Source organism: Mus caroli, unplaced genomic scaffold (assembly GCF_978045245.1).
Source record: "Mus caroli unplaced genomic scaffold, Mus_caroli_1 scaffold_11, whole genome shotgun sequence".
Taxonomy (NCBI): Eukaryota; Metazoa; Chordata; class Mammalia; order Rodentia; family Muridae; genus Mus; species Mus caroli.
The window spans coordinates 69,237,866-69,259,519 of NW_028227266.1; the positions used below are offsets into that span (position 1 = coordinate 69,237,866).

The 21,654-nt window shown below is 38.9% G+C and overlaps 1 protein-coding gene across 2 annotated transcripts in view; it reads left to right on the forward strand.

Moving 5' to 3' along the window:
* Positions 1-21,654, forward strand: part of Sltm (SAFB like transcription modulator) — a 48,113-nt gene that overhangs the window by 14,102 nt on the left and 12,357 nt on the right. Inside the window, exons 3-9 of one of the 2 annotated variants that reach the window (XM_021171768.3) lie at positions 1,899-1,963; positions 4,623-4,820; positions 5,656-5,703; positions 14,954-14,981; positions 16,273-16,741; positions 17,381-17,430; positions 19,541-19,659. In XM_021171768.3, the coding sequence (XP_021027427.2) occupies positions 1,899-1,963; positions 4,623-4,820; positions 5,656-5,703; positions 14,954-14,981; positions 16,273-16,741; positions 17,381-17,430; positions 19,541-19,659 (977 nt within the window). The remainder of the gene's footprint in view (positions 1-1,898; positions 1,964-4,622; positions 4,821-5,655; positions 5,704-14,953; positions 14,982-16,272; positions 16,742-17,380; positions 17,431-19,540; positions 19,660-21,654) is intronic. The other variant, XM_021171769.3, reaches the window with a different exon arrangement.

Here is a 21,654-nt window from a genome sequence, read left to right on the forward strand (position 1 = left end):
AGAGATGGCTCAGCGGTTAAGAGCACTGACTGCTCTTCGGAAGGTCATGAGTTCAAATCCCAGCAACCACATGGTGGCTCACAACCATCTGTAATGAGATCTGATGTCCTCTTCTGGGGTGTTTGAAGACAGCTACAGTGTACTTACATATAATGAATAAATAAATCTTTAAAAAAAAAAAAACAAAGAAAGAAAGATAGGGGTGGTGGTTAGGGGATATGGGAAAGACCCTAGAGCTGAGTCATAAGCCTAGGCAGCAGCTCTGTCAAGACTTGTTACAGGCAAGAGGAAACGCAGTTTTAGATTGCCTTAGAAGGAAATATATGTAGGGGCTGGTGAGATGGCTCAGTGGGTAAGAGCACCCGACTGCTCTTCCGAAGGTCCAGAGTTCTAATCCCAGCAACCACATGGTGGCTCACAACCATCCGTAACGAGATCTGGCGCCCTCTTCTGCAGTGTCTGAAGACAGCTACAGTGTACTTACATGTAATAAATAAATAAATCTTTAAAAAAAAAAAAGAAGGAAATATATATATATATATATATATATATATATATATATATTTTTTTTTTAGTTTTTTCGAGACCGGGTTTCTCTGTATAACCCTGGCTGTCCTGGAACTCTGTAGACCAGGCTGGCCTTGAACTCAGAAATGTGCTTACCTCTGCCTCCCAAGTGCTGGGATTAAAGGTGTGCGCCACCACACCCGGTGAACTATCCATTTATGTTTCGGAAGACATGGGAAAGAAAAGGTTAAAATTTAAATATTAACCTTTCAGTGGCTGTGATTTCTCTAAAGATGGCATTTATGGTACATTACAGTTTTTTAGGTAGTTTTGGGGGGCTATATTGAAGACACAAGAAACTTAGCATTGGCTTTGTGGAATTTTTTTTTTTTTTTTAAACTAAAGTAGCACTCTTTAAATTCTACCAAATAACATAGTTTTGAAAATGAGGGCTGAGCAGGGAAATCTTATAGTCTGCCAGGAAGCTGGGGATAGTCTGCATTTGGAAGTCAGTTTGGTCTTGCATCAGCTATGTATTATCTGGCTCTGATGCTAAAGTGGTCAGGACTGCTGTTCAGTGTGGGTAGTGTGTATCCAGAAGTTAGTTCTCTTGCCTTGCATCAGCTAAGCAGCATCTGACCCTAACGTGGCCAGGACCGCTGTTCTGAGGCTTTGGGGTAAAGAGCATCCAGGCAGCCATTGTATCAAATGATCTTTTCCCTTCATGGGGAGGTGAGATGTCCTGGAACCAGAGCTAGGCAGTTTGTATCAACTAGCATGGTGTAAAGGTGATGAGAGAGACTTCTGTCATATAGCCCAGGTTAGCTTCAGACTTGAGAAATAACTTGAGTTCTTGATCCTCCTGCTTCCACCTCCCACGTGGCTGGGATTACAGGTGTATACCATCATGGTTGACCAAGTGTGAGATTTTTATTTCAGATAAAGCTATTTAAGAGGAGGATTGAGGATTTATTTTTATGGGCATTGAGTCTTGAATTTGGCTCTAGGCATCTGACTACATATATAGACTGTAAAGTGCTGTTGTCGGCAGAACTGAAGCTAGAGAATGTATGTGTATGAAGAGAATGTACCATTGACATCAGGTGAGCTGAGCTTGATGGGTTCTGGGCAGCATGCATGGCAGTGAGGTGGCATGGCTTTGGTAAAGCTTGCTTTGTTTTGTTTTGTTTTGTTTTGTTTTGTTTTGTTTTGTTTTGTTTTGTTTTATTTTGTTTGTTTAGGATAGCTGTGTCCAAGTGTTTTTAGTTTGAATTAGCTTTGTAGAGGATCTTAGGACTGGAGAGTGATATTGCAGAATAAGTGTAGAATGTTCTTTTTTCGTCTTAAAGTAATAAAATACTGGTTGTTAGCCCATTTTCCTTCTTTCGCAGGTAAAAAACAAGAAGCAGATGAGTTGAGTGGAGATGCTTCTGTGGAAGATGATTCTTTTGTCAAGGTAAAGTGTCAATCACTAGGTTAAGGAGTTTGCTCTGCGTGATGAGTTCATGGATATAGACTGGAACAGTAGACATGGAAGTACATAGGTTAGAGAGACTTAAGTATTGGCAGGCCCACGAGCTTTCATAATTGAGGTATAAAAGAAGTAACCCTTTAGCTAAGAGAGACATGAAGAAAAACTTAAGCTGGCTGTGGTGGCACACGCTTTTATTTCTAGCAGAGGTAGGCTTGGGTTACAACAGACCCTTGGCTCAAAAAAGCAAAAAACAAAAAGCTAACCCTAACCCCTGTGTTTGGGCACTCAGGTGGGAATCTGAAGCATGGGGATCTGGGACGGGGAGAATAATGGTGTGTTAGTTCCACCGTGAAAGGGACTGGTATCTTTTTCAGTCTATTCATTGCATTAACTTATATATACTATAATATGTAGGACTTGATCGTTGTAGACTTTAAAACTGGAGAGGAAAAATTGATGATGTGCAATTTTCTACCTAGTAAAGATCAAATAAAGAGATCTGTTATGCCCTTTAAAGATCACATCTTTTTGAACCAAAAGGAAATGTACCTTAAAAAAGTAATTTACCTCAAAAGCAGAAAATTTAAGTAATTCTGATTGAAGCAGTGGTATTCTATGTATTACAGTTATAGAAGAACAAGTTATTTTAAGCTTCTAGTTGGGTATTTTATTTTGTTTCTATGAATGAAAAGTGGTGTGCTATTCCTTGGGTCTAAAGGGCTGTGGCATTTGCAGGTGTAGATCACAGTTCTTTTTAAATCATGTGTATTCTCCTTTACTCTGGGTTCTGTGTATAGTTAATTCACACTGTCACAGTTGTCTCTGTGTGTTTAGTGTCCTGCCATGAGGTCAGTTCATGGCCATTTTTTCGCCTCTAGCTCCCACAGCCCAGCTCTGTACCTTCTCTGCCCCACACACATCCCACCATGCAGAGATGAAAGCAGTTAGTTGAGAATAGGTAATTTTAGGAACTGTTTGCCTGAGGAGCCACTAAACTTAGTGACTGCCTTCCTGTATCAGCTCTTGTTTGAGCCTTTAAGAACTCTTAAATTTGCTATCTATTATTCTTGTGCTGTGTCTTTCATTGGGTCTGTTTCTTATTTTCTCTATTTACTAATGTGTGATTAAACAAAAATTATTAGTTCAAAAACAGTGCAACTTGTTAAAAACGTAGGTTTCTGATTTATCATTATTTTATATGCATTGGTGTTTGTTTGCATGTGTGTTTGTGTGGGGATGTTGGATCCCCTGGAACTGGAGTTATAGATGGTTGTGAGCTACCATGTGGTTGCTGGGAATTGAACTCTTAGGTCCTCTCCAGCATTGAGCCATCACTCCAGGCCCCCAGACTGGTGATTTAATTTTGTAATGTTTTAATTTGTATCAGTTATTTGGAATGTTGGAGAAGACACATGCTTCATTGAGTGAGATGGCCCATCTGCTGGGAAGGGTACCTTTGTGTCAACCTTAAAACAACTTGTGGCAATATCTAGAAGAACAAAAGGGATGTTTTTCTTTAGATAATTCTGTGTGAATGTACCTTTAGTTTTTAATATTTCCTTATTTTGAAAGTATATGTCAAGTATTTGATAAGTAAGTGAATTTCCTTTATTGCTTCTAGAGTTGGTAATTTTGGAAACTTAGAATAGTGATGTGTAAGTGGCACCTGATGCCTAGATATGTGGCCAGTGTAGCAGTTGCTTCTGTGGGGAAGTGAAGTCCAGGGTTGCTTCAGAATGGTACAGTCCCTTCAGGGACTCCCTCTGTTGTTTGCTTGAGTGCTTCTGCCATCATCAGTTCCCTACCCTGCTATCAGCTTTCAAGGCTCCCCTCGTCAAACCAGAACACACTTTGCTGTCACCATGTGTCCTAGAGCAGCATGGTCCTCTCTGCCCTCTTCCACCACTGGACAGTCTTCCCTTTCTGAGGTCAGCTACAAATGGCGAGTGACTGGTTTTTTCTCATTAGTCCAGAAACAACTTCTTAAATCTTCTTGATTCATGGCAAGAATAAGGAAGGCACTTTCATGGCTATCAGCCCCTTCCTCCCACCAAAATACCATATCTTTGTATATTTTGAAGGAGACACAGACCTTGTATAGAGCTAATCCCACCCTGTGTCTCCCTTCCTATTTAAATTGATAGTGAGAAATTTTAAAACAATTATCATTATATTATGCATACTTTTCAAGCGTAGACTAATGTAACAATTGGGAATTTATTATTAATTTGAAGTAAACTTCATGTTTGTGTATGCATATGACTTCCAGGCTCTTTGATATTAAATGAGACTGGCACATGGAGAATGCAGTTAGTCCACTTCTTAGAAGGTATGCATGCTTCTGGACAGTTTTTAGACTGTAGCGTGGTAACTCTTAAATACCTAAACTTAAAGTACTTCTCGAGGATTCAGCTTGCTATTTCAGTGTGTAAGTTGAGATTCGGTCCCGGCTCATTGGTTTTGGTACTGACTACCTGTAAAAGAGTTTATGTGACAGGTAAAACACTTGCACTTTCACTCCAGGAATATCGTGAAGTACAATCAAATCTGCCATGTATAGAGTTGTAAATTCCGAAAGTGTTTGGTAGATAAGACACACCACTTTGCCTCTAGTTGTACCAAATTTTCTTACCATTAAAAGGACTGTGAATTGGAGAATCAAGAGACACATGACCAAGATGGAAATGACGAGCTAAAGGACTTGGAAGAATTTGGTGAAAATGAAGAGGAAATTGTGCATTCCCAGGAGTTGCTTTCTACAGAAGAGAACAAGACAACTCAGGAATTTGTAGAGGCAGAAGCAATAGAAGATAGAGAAAAAGAGGACATCGAAAGTCAGGTCTTTAGCCAGTTTTGTTAAAACATGACACAGATAAATTATGATTTACTAATAGAAAATATTTTTTTTTCTAGTTTGATATGGAGGTCTCAGAACTTAGAAAATTTATTTATAAATTACTTAGAATCCTATTACCTAAGGCTTTTACAGTTTTTGCTTATTTTACATGTGTATTTACATAGTTTTTGCCATGTCATAAATTGCTGTTGATTCTATATTCTGCACTTATATAACATGCCATAATGACTTCATAATCAGGCTACTTTCTGTGTGTCTAATAGCCTCTTTACAACCTTGGATATTTAAGGTTTGGTTTTTTTTTTTTTCCATGGCGCTAGAGATGAGTGTGCCTATTTCACTCTGACCTTACCAGTACTACTGGGTGGGAGGGCCCTCCACCCCCTTTTGCTGCTTTAGTAAGACAAAAAGTTATCTTTATTTATTTATTATCAAGGGTAAGAAAATTAAAGTTGAATTATAAAGCAATTTCCAGGTATTTCCTTTCAAACGGCCCAGTTGTCCTGCTTTGAAGTATGATAGGTCTTAGGAAAGCCGTTGGATTATAGGGAATGAGGATTGTTGTTATTCATAAACACGCGCCTCCTGCCTACCCTGGTAAATGAGGGGCTCAAGAATTTTCTAATTATGAGGAGGCATGAGTGATTTTTTTTTTTTTTTTTTTAAATTTTGTCATAGAGAGTGTAGTCTGAATTCCTGGTTTGGTGCCCATAGTTAACAGAGCATGAGGCAAATGATAACCAGGTATGAGCGTCAAAGCATTCCTATCGTACCCAGATGATTTGTAAAGCCAAGCTGTTGTATACCTTTTACTTAGGAAACTGAAGCTCAAGAAGGTGAAGATGACACCTTTCTAACAGCCCAAGTAAGTTTGCACATAGTCCCGTGAGTATAAATTGTGGGTGGAAGGGCTCGGAAAGGCAATCTTGTATTTTTACTTTGTAATTCTAAAATTCATAAAACTGCCTTGTTTGATCCTGAACTTTGAATGTGATATGTATAAACTGTTGACAGCTGAAGGTTCTGGTTAGGAGTTGAGGTTCCTGTTATCTATAGAGATAGAAAGTTCAGTAGAGACTTATCAAAATACAGACTTTGGGACGTTTATAATTTTTTTTTCCAATTTGGTATAAAATAAATAACGTAGAACTATGATATTCTTTTCAGTGCTTCCATTTTTTTATTCGTTAGCATTGTTAAGGTAAACTTCAATAACAGTGGGAAAATTCTCTTGTTCTTCACATTTTGTTAGGTGAATGTGGTGAATGTCCTGGTTCATGGTATGCATAGTGTACATTTCCCAATGGCGTGAACAACATTTATAGCTCAGTTTCTGCAATGTTAAAAACTGACCTCTGTCTTTTCATTTACTCACAATTTACTCATATTTTAACTCTTTAAGAATCATGCCTTCTAATAGAGACACTATACCACTCACTGTTGACCATATTGCTAGATTTAGGGAAAATGGTGATCCAGTTTGGGTCTACTTGAAGAGCAGTTATAGGAGAGTGTGTTCAGCCTGCAGAGCTGGGGCTAGAGAGATGGCTCCCTGGTTAGAACATTTGCTGCTTGCAGAGGAGCTAGGTTTGGGTCCTAGCACCCACCTAGTGGCTCACAGTCATCTGTCACTCCAACCCTAAGGTGTTAGAATACCTTCCTCTGACCGACTTGGCACCAGACATGCCCTTGGTGCACAGACATACATGTAGACAATGTACCTTTTTTGTGGCTCTCTGGCCTTTGCCATGGTGACCCTCACAGGTACAATGAAGTGAGCTGTGCCTCCCTGTTGATCTCAGGGGAAGAGAACTGACCTTTTTGGAAGCAGTGTTTCTGGCTTCTTGTAATACTCAGGAAGGGGCCGTTTGGACTGTGAGAGGCAGCAGGCCTGTTCCTCTTCTCTCTATGTTCAGTCTGTATGGTAGATGAGGGAGATCAAGCTTCAGATGCAGGGAGTACTTTTTTAGCTTACTAATTTTCAGAAAACTGGAATTGAACTTTGCATTTTTGGCAACTAGCTTTTTGAGTTCCACTGCTGGGATGCTTCCATGGTTACAAAAATTGTGAGCTGTATGCCAGAGTGGTATCTGTGACCCCTGTTCACATCACAGGCTACTTTATGACAACATGTTTAGCAGGGGGAAATAAAGTGTTCATGGAATGCTTGTCTTTTTTAAGTTTAAACCTTTTTATGGGGTAGAATAAGCAAACCATCCAGATAGTGAAAGAAAACAGTTACTTCAGAGACTAAGATATAGCCATATTGTATCAAAAAATAAGGAGGCTACATGTTTAGAGAAATTTTAAGTAAAATCATTTAGCTCATAATTATAGTGCATAGTGTAACCCTGACCCTTGGAGGTGAAGCATATGCATTACAGGCAGCAGATTGCAAGTTCAGGGTCAGATTGAGCTGTGGAAATAGACCCTGTCTGAAAATCCACAACAAGAAAATATAGTGCCCTTTATTTTCCTTTGTGTAAATAATGTATGTATATGCAAAATGCCTGGAGACATACAAATGCATGCAGATTCTCCTGTTGATGCTTGTAAAGGTTTTTCATGAATATATCAGATACCTTAGGGATAAAATGCATGTAACTATTACCCATCTTGAGCTATTTCAGCTCCTTTAGTCTGTTTTACTTCCACCTCCATCTATATTGTGCATCTATATTTCTGCAGTTTTTTTTTTAAAGATTTATTTATTTTTTTATGTAAGTACACTGCAGCTGTCTTCAGACATACCAGAAGAGGGCATTAGATCTCATTACAGATGGTTGTAAGCCACCATGTGGTTGCTGGGATTTGAACTCAGGACTCTGAAAGAGCAGTCAGTGCTCGTAACCGCTGAGCCATCTCTCCAGCCCCATTTCTGCAGTTTTTAAAGTCACATGCATTTTCCATGACAAAGTTCAGTATGTAGCTTTGAAAGAAATTATTAATAGAAAAATGATAGTGTGGTTAAGTACTGAAGTCAATATTCAGATAGATATTCATTCAGCTATGGATATTTTTTATAGGTCTTGTTTGAATCCAGAACTATCCATTGTGATTGATTGGCATTTGTGTTAATGCTCTTTTAATCTCTAGCCTTGCTCTCTAACTTAGTTTCTCCTAGGTTTACTTGTTGAGAGACTTGGTTGATAATCTCATAGAGCATGGGTTGTAAGGTCTTCCTAGCTGTTTTGGGCCATACAGTTTGTATTGTAACTACTCAGCTGTGCCATGATGGTGTGGAAGCAGTTAGAGACGATGTAAAAATGAATAGGGCTGACAGGTTTTCAATATAAATAGTACTTTCCCAAGCCCTGCATTAGAACTTCCAAAGTCTAGATGTTGCTGGTTGTATTCCATGGTGTCTTTGAATATATTTCTGCTTCCTGCAGTTACTGGGAAGTCGGCATAGACTGCTAGGCTTACTATCAGATTCAAGGACAGCGTGAGAGACAGGTGCTTCACTGGCCGGATGCCACCTTGGGCTGCTTTTGTATGGATCCTAAGCAATGAGTTTTAAAGTGGTCATAGTGTTAACTGAAATATTTCTAGAAAAATTAACTTTTTATGTTCTAATTGGTTACCAAGTAGTGTCATTTATAAAGGAGAGCCAGAATATGTATTGGTTGTTTTCTCCTATAAAATCTACCTATTTCCAAAATAATGAGCAAGTTTACTAGCACCGTCAACACTACTAATGAAATGAGCTTTTGATTTTCTTTGCACTTTGTCCTTTTATTTTAGACTCATGGCTTTGGTATATTTAATGTATGTCAGTCTGCTACTGTTATCATTGAAGTGAGTGTTCTCACCTTGTGCTAGTGAGCATTTTTAGCTCTCCTTATTTTTGGTGTATATAATGGTTCTCTAGTTTCTTCTAGACCTATATGTAGCTACTACTTCTTGTTAGTGATAAATGCTGTGAGTGTTCACTGCTCCTGAGCTGTTCATTATTTCTAGGCCTTTTCTGTAAGTAGCTCATAGGGATACTTCCACGTTACCCATTTCCTGTAGCTCCCAGCACATTATTAGATTATTAGATAGTAGTCTTAAAGTAACATACCACCACCACCAAGGCCATTGCTGAAGACTTGAGAGTTCCCCTGTTACAGCGTATTCTTACTAAGATGAACAAGCTACTGTATTGCAGATCAGCTGTGTCCCTTAGGTGTAGAGTACCAACTGGTACATATTTCTTTTTATTTGGGTTGATTTGTTTCATCTATTTTTAATTATTGGTTTAAAAAATAAGTTTTGAGAGTTTATAGTTATTTTAATCTACTATACACATTTAAAATATCTTCTTGATTTCACATCACAGATACTCAGAAAGTGTCTGAGTACTGTGTTTCCTGCTACTCCCTTTTAGAAGTTTTTTTGAAAATCATTGGTTTGGGCTGGAGAGAAGTCTCAGTGGTTACAGTAGTACAAGCTGTTCTCTGAAAGGTCCTGAGTTCAATCTCAGGACCCACATGGTGCCTTAAAAGCTCTAACTGCAGTTTAACTGAGTCTTATGGAATCTGATGCCCTCTTGTGGTGTGCAGACATACATGAAGATAAAATACCTGTGTACATAAAACACATAAAAAAAACAAAAAAACCTTGACCTAGCCTATTTCTTTAAAAAATACAAACAAGATATGATGTTTGTGTAAGGGTAGCTTAGCTCCAGGTAAACCCAGTCTTCTGCTTTTGTCTTGAAGCCTCTGGATAAAGTTGCTTAATTATAGACCTGTGATTTTGAGCAGATCCTGTTGGTCAGTTTTAACATTAAGAATCATGCCGGGGGGGGGGGCTGGGGGAGCTGGGGGGGCTGGAGAGATGGCTCAGCGGTTAAGAGCGCCGACTACTCTTCCAAAGGTCCTGAGTTCAAATCCCAGCAACCACATGGTGGCTCACAACCATCTGTAATGAGATCAGATGCCCTCTTCTGGAGTGTCTGAAGACAGCTACAGTGTGCTTACATATAATAAATAAATAAATAAATCTTTAAAAAAAAGAATCATGGCTGGGGATGTAGCTCAGTTGGTCGAATGCTTTCCTACTATGTATAAAGTCTTGAGTTTGACCCCAGCACCATACTTCAAAACAAACCCTTCTTTGCTAGACCTGGTGTATTGGTCTAGATCCTAACATGAACATGTGCAGTTAGTATTTCTTTGTAGTTGTTTGACTAAATTGAAGATGTCATTTACTTGAGGATTTTTTTCCAAAGCATTGAACAAACTAGGATTTTTTAAAATTTTTATTTATTAAATGTATGAGTACTCTGCTGTATATACATCTGCATATTCTCAGGCCAGAAGAGGGCGTCATATCCCCTTATAGATGGTTGCGAGCCACTGTGTGATTGCTGGGAATTGAACTAAGCCAGTGCTCTTAACTGCTGAGCCATCTCATCATTCCCTATTTGAGGTTTTTTTAAACATTATTTCTATAATGTTCTTTAAGGGCTTTAAACTTTCAGTTCTCAAGCAACTCTTTAGCTGGGTGTGGTGGTACACAGATTTAATCCCAGCACTTGGGATTTAGACTCAAGAGGATCTTGGTGAGCTTGAGACCAACCTGGTCTCTCTATATAGCAAGTTCCAGGACTACATAGTGAGAGCCTGTCTCAAAAACAAAAGAGGGGCTACAGAGGTGGCTTAGCGCATTAGAGTACTGATTGCTTTTATAGAGATCTCGGTTTGATTCCTAGCAACCAGCTCACAACCATCTATAACTCCAGTTCCAAAGGATCCACTGCCCCTTTCTGGCCTCTTCAGACACCAGGCACACATACATACATGCAGGCAAAAACACTTGTACTCCTAAAATAGAAATGAATAACAAGCAGGGTTCCTGAAGTACCCTAAGTACATGATTATGCCATGTCCGTTCCCTTTCTGTTTACCTACGTCCACACCACTTCTCTAATCTGAGGGCTTTTCCTTTGTGGGCTGGGAGTCGTGAAATCTGTGTACTTTTCCAAGCAGGTTTACTCCTGTTCTCTTCATAAAGGTAATGCCTCTTTGATCTAGTGGTTGCTTGCTGTTCACGGTACAGAGTACTCTAGATCTACTACTTTTCATTTTCCTTGATACATTATGGTATATCACCCGTGATTCTATGGAATTAAGTCAAGATGGGTGGTGATACAAAATGTTTTAATGGTAAAGAACAACTAATTACATCTCAAGCTTAGTCTTATATTCTTTAACATTTTTCATTACATTTTGTGTGTGTGTGTATGTGTAGATCACAGTACAACTTGAGGGAGTGTTTTCTCTCCTACTACATGAGTCCTGGGGATTGAACTCAGGTTATGAGGCTTGACAACAAGTACCCTTACCTACTGAGCCATCTCACTGGCTCATTTATTTAGTTGTTGGTTTACATGATACCACATTTTTTTTTTTTTTTTTTTTTTTTACTAAGTAACTACACTGTTAAGAGTTTTCTAAGTTCTATTTAACTTACCATAGTACTGAAGTTAAGCCCTTTAGAAAGAGGAGTATCTTACAATATATTTATTCAGTGACTTTATTTCAGCAGATTCTTAGTGCTTTTTATGGGCTTAATATATTTAACCCATGCAAGCCTGTTGCTGTTGTCTGTACAGCTCATATTGTTCCCATGTTTAGCTGGGCCACTTTGTTTTTCCCATACTTTTTAGTGCACTGTCAGGTGATGTTAGACAGTTACTGATGTAAGATGATTTTGAAGGCTTAAGGTCTTTATATTTAACCATGCAGAGGCACATATATCACACATTAGCCTACAGAATGATAGTAGAATGTGAATGACTGAGAAGTGTGCGTGAGGCTTGGCTTTGACTCTTTGCTGTCCCTAGGGTGCGTGGAAAGAGAGGCGCTTTATGTTAAGTTCTTCAGCATCTGACTAGGGCTTGTAGGCCCCACTACAAGATAAACAGCTTGAGTACCTGACTTTTAGAAAATGTGATTTATTTTTCATGCATGAAATGCTCTTATTCAGGATAACCCCTCAAGTGACCAAATTAAAGATTGTTTTCAGTGGGGAGATTATTTTCAAACACATTGCATGTTTATACACAGTTGTCATGGTTTGAACATTTTCCTGTCTCTTGTATTTCTTGGTTTGTCTATGTATTTTAAGGATTATAAGAAAAATGTCTAGGGAGCTCAAGAGAAGGCCCAGTGGTTAAGAGCACATACTGCTCTTAAAGAGGACTGCAGTGTATACACACACACACACACACACACACACACACACACACACACAGAGTTAAAGAGCTAAAACTTCAGCAAAACAAAGTAGTTTAACAGCATTTCTAATTAGCAGAAACTATAGCAATTACTTTTTTTTCAAATTTACTTTTTTAAAATAGCAAATAATTTGTACATCTTCAGTCTATCATGTTGCACCTTTAATAGAATAGCTTGGAAGTGGTATAGTGTTTATTAAATTTATTTAAATTATTAAGTTTCTTAAATTCTTGGGGAACTAGAGAGCTAGCTGGTGGTTAAAAGTCTACAGTGCTCTTCCAAAGGACCAGAGTTTGCCTTTCAAGATAAACTAGTAAGCCATACACGTAAATGGGTTCAGAATTTGAGAATAGCTTATTTTCCCCTTGCTTCCTTGAGCAACCACTCTACCCAAAGCAGCATTCTTTCCAAGTGCTGCACTTCAGTGTGTAATCAAGAGCCCAGAGGTACTGATTTATTTGTTTAAAATTTTAATTGTGTGTTGGTACGTGGGTGCCACAGCACACCTGTGGAAGTTAGAAGACAACTTGTGACCAACCAAGTTTATGAAATCCTTGGGGAACTAGAGACTAGCTTGTAGTTAAGAATACAGTCTGCTTTTCCAAAGGACCAGAGTTTGGTTCCTCGTATCCATGGTGGTGGAGAGTTCATAACTGCCTGTTACTCCAGCTCTGAGGGATTCTGGACCTTAGAGACAACCGAAGTACAGACAGACAGACAGACAGACAGACACACACACAAATATTAAAACTGAAATGAAAAAAGAAATCATAGTATGCAGTATCAGTATACAGGTAGTATTTATGTTGCTGTTGGTTTATAATACAAGCATGTGGTCTGGAGCTCACATCCCAAGCATTCATGTACAATCCCAAAGTGATGCACACCTGGAACTCTGGAGTGCTGAGGTGGGGAGGACAGGATGGGACAGGCAGATCCCTGCAGCTCTCTGGCAAGCCAGTTTAGCTAACTGGTGAGCTCCCTGTGGAAGATCCTGCCTTACCACAAAAGGGAAAGGGAGCGATCAACCTGCCATTGACCTAGGCCTCTGTGGGTACATGGACCAACACACTCCTGCGCACACACAAACACACAACATTATTGTTGTTCTCCATGATAAAAAAAATCTAATTTTGTCTTGCATTGAAAGTTTTGCTTGAAATGTTCTTTCACTGCTAGGCAGGAGGAGTTGGTCGGGTCTTTTCTGGACCTGCAGTGTGACTCACCTGGACACATGTTAAGTGGTGCACACTCTTCAGCTGTTTGACACCTGCAGAATCAGCAGCTGTGCGCCTGGTGCCAGCAGCCTGTTTGATAAGTGCTTCCAGGCTTCTGTGGTACTGTGGTGTGTGAGAAGCAGCACTTACAGGCTTTCCTCAGGTAGCTTTCCCAGCTCACTAGAACCAACTGTGAGTTGAGTGACTGCCAGGCAGTGGTGGCACATGCCTTTAATCCTATCACTTAGGAGGAAAAGGCAGGGTCTACAGAGTGAGTTCCAAGACAGCCAGGGCTACACAGAGAAACCCTGGTTTGAAAAACCAAAAAAAAAAAAAAAAAGGAGCTGCGTGAGCAAGGTGTTCCGGGAACCTCATCTTCTGAGCCTGTTGTGCTTTTTAACCTTTCTGTGGCTTGTGTTGGGAGAGTTTAGCTTGTGAAACTACCTCAGTAGTCCTAGCAGCGTTTTCTTAATAAAAAAGTTGTTTTTCCCCCTTCTGGCTGTAGACAAGTGGTTTAGTTACTGCTAAGCCCTTACCCTTTCACAGTATAAACCCAATAAGCTATTGTTTTCTTAAAAAGAAAGACAAGATTCCTTCTCTTCCAAGAAAAGCATCTTGTCATTGAGATCTGTTTTAAAGCTAGCACATTTGGGAATATCAAGTATCTTATGTTAAACTTTCTTCTTAAATGGATATGCTCTTTGCTTTGATTACCTGTAGCACAAATACCATTTTACAGTTGGCCATTCGCTAGTGATGTATATTAGTGATGGCTTTGAACTTATTTAACAGATCTTTTTCTAGAGAGAGTAATTTGGAGCTGCATCCTGATCATCATCCCTTTTCCTTGTTGAAATGTAGAAAGGGAGGTGGGCTTTGTTTTGTTTTCTTTATTTCTTTATCATGCATCCACTCCTTTGCTGGTTATACTTCTAATTCCTTTGAATGTTTGAATGTTAAAAGTATGGCTGAACGCCGGGCGTGGTGGTGCACGCCTTTAATCCCAGCACTCGGGAGGCAGAGGCAGGCGGATTTCTGAGTTCGAGGACAGCCTGGTCTACAAAGTGAGTTCCAGGACAGCCAGGGCTATACAGAGAAACCCTGTTTCGAAAAACCAAAAAAAAAAAAAAAAAAAAAAAAAAAACAACCAACCAAACAAGAAACCCCCAAAAAGTATGGCTGATAGGCTGGTAAGATGGCTTAGTGGTTAAAGGTGCTTGCTGCCAAGCATACCCATTGGAATTTGACCTCCATGGTAGAAGAAGAAAATAAAAACTGACTCCTGTGGGCATATTCATGTGGGTGCTGCCTCTCTCATTGCCTCCCCACTAATGTAATATTAAGAAAGTTCTTTAAAAACTATGAACTGAGTGGCATAAAGAATTTTATTGACAGCTCTTAGTACAAGTAAGGTTTGGATTATGTTAACTAGTGGTTAATGAAATGATATGCTTACTGAGAGACTTGCCTCTTTTTATAGAGTTATATATAGCAGAAGGCTGCTCCGTAGTTCTAAATGGGTCTGAGTTTTGATTGGAACATATTTGCATATGATATGCATGTTTAATCACTATTTTAAAATTATCTACTAGTTTAATTTGATTAATTTTGTGCTGTTAAAATATAGTTCTCTGTGAGTTTATTTTACATTTGATTATTCTTTGAATTTCAGGATGGTGAGGAAGAAGAAAATGAGAAAGGTATGTTTGATGCTAAGTAGAGTTTCAAGTTTATGGACATGTAGAAGAGCAAATTATATGAAAATAAACATTCCTCATTTGAAATCTTATTTTAAAATAGTTTCTTTTCAAATTACCAATTTAGTGAATTAAGTTAGCTTCTTAATTTTCCAATTGGTTTTGGTTTTCTTTTGAGCACAAGTTATGCCCTATACATATCAGTTACTGTAGTGAACAATACCATTTTTCACTGTAGATTTAGTGATTTAATAGATTCAAAATCACTGTAGATTTTTAAAAAAACTTAGAGCATACGGTAAGTAGATTTCGTGTTTAAGACTGACACTGCAGTAACTCATATGTGCTTACTGGAGTTTTATGACTCAATGAATTTTGTACTAGTCCTAAGAATGGTGAATAACCAGAAAACTGGCTTTTGTTTGCTACTTAGAGAAACTTTCATATGATTTTCTGACATGTGTAGTGTCTTGGGAAACTATCCTATCCAATGCAATCACAGGACAACAGTAGCAATATATGAGGTCACTATGAGGTTGAGTTCTTGGACAGAAGTCACATTATCCTAATTGGACTAGAAAGGACATGGAACAGGCTCCTCAGCCAGGCAGAATTAAAAGCCTCGAAGCAACGATGGAATAAAGCTACTGACTGCAAATCTCACATGCCTGCGGTCTCCTCTCTCTGGGAATGCAAGACACCTTTGCAAACAGTCACTGCAGACTACCTGGACAGGATGCAGATAGCAAGCAGCCACTCTCCTGGATGCCATGGAGGAGCTTCCTCGGAGTCCACCATAGCAGCTTTGCATTTGATTCTGGACTACCCAGGGATGAAGAGTGAAAAAGATGGGGCCTGGGAATCCTCTGAAGACCAATGTCCTCAGATTGTGACCTTCAGGAAGTCACCAAGGAGCTCCCAAGGTCACAAGGATTAAATCCCAAGATGAGCTGAACATTGGAAAACAAATCTACATATCTCTCACTCTCCCACGGAGGAAAACAATTGAGATACCATCAACTTATAAGCAGAGATGAAGAGCTGACTCTTGAGGATGGATCCATTCTCTCACTGTTGTTGTTTTGATGTTTGTATGTAGAGATCATTTTCCCCCCTGAAGAATAAGTGATCTTAGGTAAAGGATTGTGTATGTTAGTTAATCCTTGTGTTCCCCCTAACCCTCCATCAGTGCTAATGACTGGCTTTATATTTTCTAGGTCCTATTCTAGCTTATGAATGTGAAATTGTTTAAACTTCTTGTTTTGCCATATTTATTCCTGTTAAATCCTCTTAGATATAGCAGGTTCTGGTGATGGCACACAAGAAGTATCTAAACCTCTTCCTTCAGAAGGGAGCCTAGCTGAGGCTGATCACACAGCTCATGAAGAGATGGAAGCTAATGCGACTGGGAAAGAAGCTGAGGATGACAACATCTCGGTCACAATCCAGGCTGAAGATGCCATCACTCTGGATTTTGATGGTGATGACCTCCTAGAAACAGGTAAAAATGTGAAAATTACAGATTCTGAAGCAAGTAAGCCAAAAGATGTGCAGGACGCCATTGCACAGAGCCCGGAGAAGGAAGCCAAGGATTTTGAGATGAACCCGAACCATAAAGATGGTAAGAAGGAAGACTCCGTGAAGGGTGAGCCTGTCGAGAAGGAAGCCAGAGAAAGTGCTAAGAAAGCAGAATCTGGAGACAAAGAAAAGGATACTTTGAAGAAAGGGCCCTCGTCTACAGGGGCCTCTGGTCAAGCAAAGAGGTTTGTTTTTCTATGTCAGTTCTTTACGATACTGAAATTCCAGCATTCAATAAGATCGCGCTACATTAAGGGGGTGGCTTCAAGACCATGTACAATAATTAGTGTCTTATGATCCTGCCTAGAGTATTTTTGACCGTCATAAGTTATTTTTTTTAAAAAAAAAAAATCAAGATCTTCATAATATGCAGTGTCCTGAGTGCATTGTCGAATTGTCAGCATATTTGTTTTTTTTTTTTTTTTTTGGTTTCATTTTGTTATTTTTTTTTTTTTTGTTGTTGTTGTTGGTTTTTTTTCAAATTGACAATTTTTGTGTTTTATTTTTAAAAACCCTTGTGATGGTGGTTAATGAGCAACTGTCAGTCCTAAGAACACAAAGTGAAGTCAAGCCCCAGCCCTGAAATCTGGAGAAGATGGCCATATATCCACTGAATAGGATTGCCAGAAAACCTAGATCTTCAGGCATCTTGGGCAAAATCAGTTCAAGAATCCTAAGGGAGCCATTTCAAGTAGCCTACTGTAGGCCTTGGAGTTGTCCATGTGTATGAGTAGAACCCGTTTTGCAATGCTGTCAATATCAAGCTGTTTGGGTTTTGTTTTGTTTTTTGTTTTCAATTTTCTTCTGGTGATTTGCTTCTTTAGCTCTTCAAAGGAATCTAAAGACAGCAAGACATCATCTAGAGATGACAAAGGTAACAATGTTTTTTCTATTTATTTTATGATAACTTCACTCACTTCCCAGCAAAAGCATTAGTTGTCTGTGTCCCCTTTGACATTTAGTCTTTAGAATTCTTTTGAGAAGACACAAGTTTCAATAACCTTTAACTGGTAGCATTAAAACAATTTCAGCAAGCCCTGTCATTTAAAACTTTATCCTTTACTTACTTTGTAAACTCATAGGAACATGAGAGATTATAGAAGTGTATTTAGTTATAGTGAGTTCAAAACATCAGTCATGACCACATCTCTTCCTGTTCTGTTTAGGATGAAACTTATATCATGAATATACTTGTGTATATTTATGGACTCCTCTACTAACATTTGATAGTACTTAATTCTTTCAATTAGGATATACTTCTGTACATAGGAAGTGTACAGTATTTAAATGTTTCAGAGTTCACTTCCTAATTTGACTTATTTTGTGTTGGTGTTTGTCTTATATAGAGAAATACTTTTATGTTTAATTCCTGTGTGATCTGAGGAACCATTTTTAAAAGTTTTATATAACTGTACATGGTACTATGTTACATAAGAACCTTTATACTAGTGTATGTTGTTCCTTGAGCATATCCCCCTATACTCATATCTTATTGCTGCTTGTTATTTGGAGCTAACTCGTTATCTTGTGCCCATGAGCAATATGACTTCATGTTGTATCTCTTCTATGATGGCTTTTAGAGCATTTGATTTCTAAAAAAGCATCCTAAAAGAACATGCTTTGCTCTTAAGTACTGCCAAATCTTCCGATCTCTCCTGAATGTCAGGAGGAGGGTTTCATGCTTCGCTGTGGTTGTGTTTCATTGGTGTTTTCATAGTTAGAAGTTATTACTGACTTTACTCAGTAGCTATAATTATAATATCTTGTCCTTTATAGTTAGAGTTCATGGAAAAGATGCAAAGGTTTATCCTTTAAAGTGAGAAACTTAGTAATTTTGGTTAAGTGGTACCTTCTTTCCTGTTCCTTTTCTTGTAATTTCCTGGGTAAGTACCCAGGCCCAAGTATTGCTATTTACTGTAGATATACAAACTTCTGAGTTACATGTCATAAAATTAAACATTCTGATGACTGTCCTTAAGAATTTTCAGGGTTTGAGTCATCTGCATTGTTTCTCTGTAGAAGCCTGCATGGGGCAGCTTTCCTGTTGTTGGATTTATCTCATGGGATTTTAAAGCTCTCAGATGTTTACTCTCCCTCTTTTTGCACATGTGAAAGCATGGCATTTTAGACATTGCTTTCTGTATCACAGCACTAAAGGAAGGAAGCACTGCTGGCGCTAAGTAACTTATGTGCGTCATACACCTACACGTGTGAGCCATATCTGTGTGGAGACAGTTCAGAAAAGCTGTGATCATGTCCCTAGTCTTAAGTTATTTTGAGGTCTCTATTCTTGTGAAATGATTATTTTAGAAGGTTGTTTCTAACTTAGGTGTAGAGTTATTAAACTACCTGTGGTTCCCACGAAGGTGGCCAGGTGTGGTGGTAGCATAAGCACTGCAGTACTTGGGAGGCAGAGGCAGACAGATCTCTGAGGTCAAGGCCAAACCTGGTCTACAGTGAGTTCCAGGAGAGCCAGGGTTACTTACATAGGGAAATCCTTTCTCAAAAAACTAAAACGAACATACAAGCAAAAACCCCAAACAAAAACAGGAAAAGAAAATGAGGGTGAATTATTAGAATGTTTGTTCCCCATCCTGGATCTACCCTTTTTTTTCTTTCCCATTTCTCAGAACTTTGAGTTTCCATGACTGCTGTCCGACCCTAGAGCCGTCTGCTCATTGCCATAGGGCAGCTTCCAGACACCTCAATTCAGTGTAATGGTTTGAGGACAGGTTGTTAACATTTGTTACAAAATAACAAAAAAATAAGGAATTTTCACTCACTTTGTGTTATAATTCATGTAGCAGGGAATGTACAAATATTTATTCTTACTCTTTGATTTTCATAATGGTAAGTTTGTAAGAGTTTGAGTATTGTAATGTTACACTATCAAAATTTAAATGAGAAAAGATTTCATAATGGAAGCTTGTGAGCCTTGTAGGCCACTGCAGGCACTTAAGCTTCTGGTGTGAAATCTATCCTAGGGAGCACAGGCAGTGCTGGCGGTAGCAGTGGAAGCTCAACCAAGAACATCTGGGTCAGTGGACTGTCTTCTAACACTAAAGCTGCTGATTTGAAGAACCTCTTTGGCAAATACGGAAAGGTACATTCTTTTTACTTTTTAATATTCAAAACAGTTACATAAATATATTCTCTCTATATAATATTTTTAAAGTTTTTAGATTGATTTATCTTATTTCATGTGTATGAGTGTTTTGTTTGCATGATTTCTTTGTATCAGGTGTGTGTCTGGTCAGAAGAGGTCCTTGAAATGGGAGTTATGGACAGCTGTGAGCTCCCATATGGGTGCTGGGAATTGGACCTGGGTCCTCTGCCAGAATAGCAAGTGTTTGCAGCAGCTGAGCCATCTCTCTAGGCCTGTAGTCTATATATTTTTGTATCTCTGAGCCTTGGGTGTCTTTGAGTTCAAGTGTATACTCATTTTAGCTAAGAACTGAGTTTTACTTATCATGATGAAAAGGATCTGGCAGATACTGAGACTATTTGGTCATCCTGAAAATATAAGAAGCTGGAATTAGGTAGTGGAATCTATAAACTGCAGAGGAAGCACACATTCTTATTATGGAGGTTCTTAGCCACTTAAGAGGAGAATGGAAAACACTGTGTTTTATTGCTGATCATGGGACTGACTACCATTCTCAATGTTTTCTGTCTGACACCCTTAACCTACTTTGCTTAGATGACTTTCTTTTCTTTCTTCTTCTTTTTTTAAAAAAGATTTATTTATTTTCTGTATGTAAGTACACTGTAGCTCTACAGATGGTTGTAAGCCTTCATGTCAATTGAATTTTTAGGACCTTTTCTTGCTCCAGTTAGCCCTGTTCCACCATGTGGTTGCTGGGATTTGAACTCAAGACCTTTGGAAGAGCAGCCAGCCCGCTTAGATGACTTTCTAATTAAAGATGTAAAAGCCTCTAAATAATCAATTAAACAGGTTTTGAAATGTTAATGCTCTCTCTGTCTCTCTCTCTCTCTGTTTCTCTGTGTGTGTGTGTGTGTCTCTGTGTGTGTGTGTGCGCCCGCGGGCGCACACATGGGCTCCCTAACAGTAAAGAGAACAATTACAGAACACTCAGCCAATAGATAATGCTGTGCTACCACTGGCCTGCATCTCAGTGCAGTCACGTCTTTTTTATTTTTTATTTTTTGAAGAGATTTATTTATTTTATGTATATGAGTACACCGTTGCTCTCTTCAGACACACCAGAAGAAGGCATCAGATCCCATTACAGATGGTTGTGATTCATCATGTGGTTGCTGGGAATTGAACTCAGGACCTCTGGAAGGGTAGTTGGTGCTCTTAACTGCTGAGCCATCTCTCCAGGCCCAGTCATGTCTTTCTATTCAAAAATATCTACTAAAATCTTCATCCTCCATGGAAACATCATAGGTTTTTTTTTTTTTTTTTAACCTTGCTCTTCTTACTGCTAGCTATTTGAGAGTAGAGATCTTACCCTACTTGCGTGCATATGGTAGACTTTAAATGCTTATCAAATTAATAACCAGTACTGGTTATCAGAATGACAGTCCCATAATCAACTGTGGCATATGTTGTATTCTGTTTCAGTTATGTGCTTAGAACACAAAACAGTGCTTTATTTAGTGTTGACACTTGTCAGGATGGAAACTGCTGAGAATATCATCTACATGATGGCAAGACTGTGGACGCAGGTTCCTACGGGCAAAACAGCTTTTCTTAGAACTTAGACGAAGCTTCCAGCTTCCAGCAACCCACCACAAACCCTGCCTAAATTCCCTCTACCTCCTGTTCAGTATATCTTTGTTCCCTCTTCAGTCCCGGGTCAGTCGTGCTTTTCCTCTAACTCTTCCGTCCCGCTCGGTTGATGTTGATCACCTTACAGTTCTTGGTGTATAGTCTAAGTCTGCCTTTTTTCCTTTTCTTTTCTCTTTTCCTTTTCTTTCTTTTCTTCTCTTTCCTTCTCTTTCCTCCTCTTTTCTCTTCTTTCCTCTTTATTCATTTTTGAAATTTAAAGTGATTCAAAAGAAAGAGTACAGGCTTCTGTAGAGCGTCTGCAAACATGTCTGCTGTATATTGTCCATGAGAGATTCAGGTTGT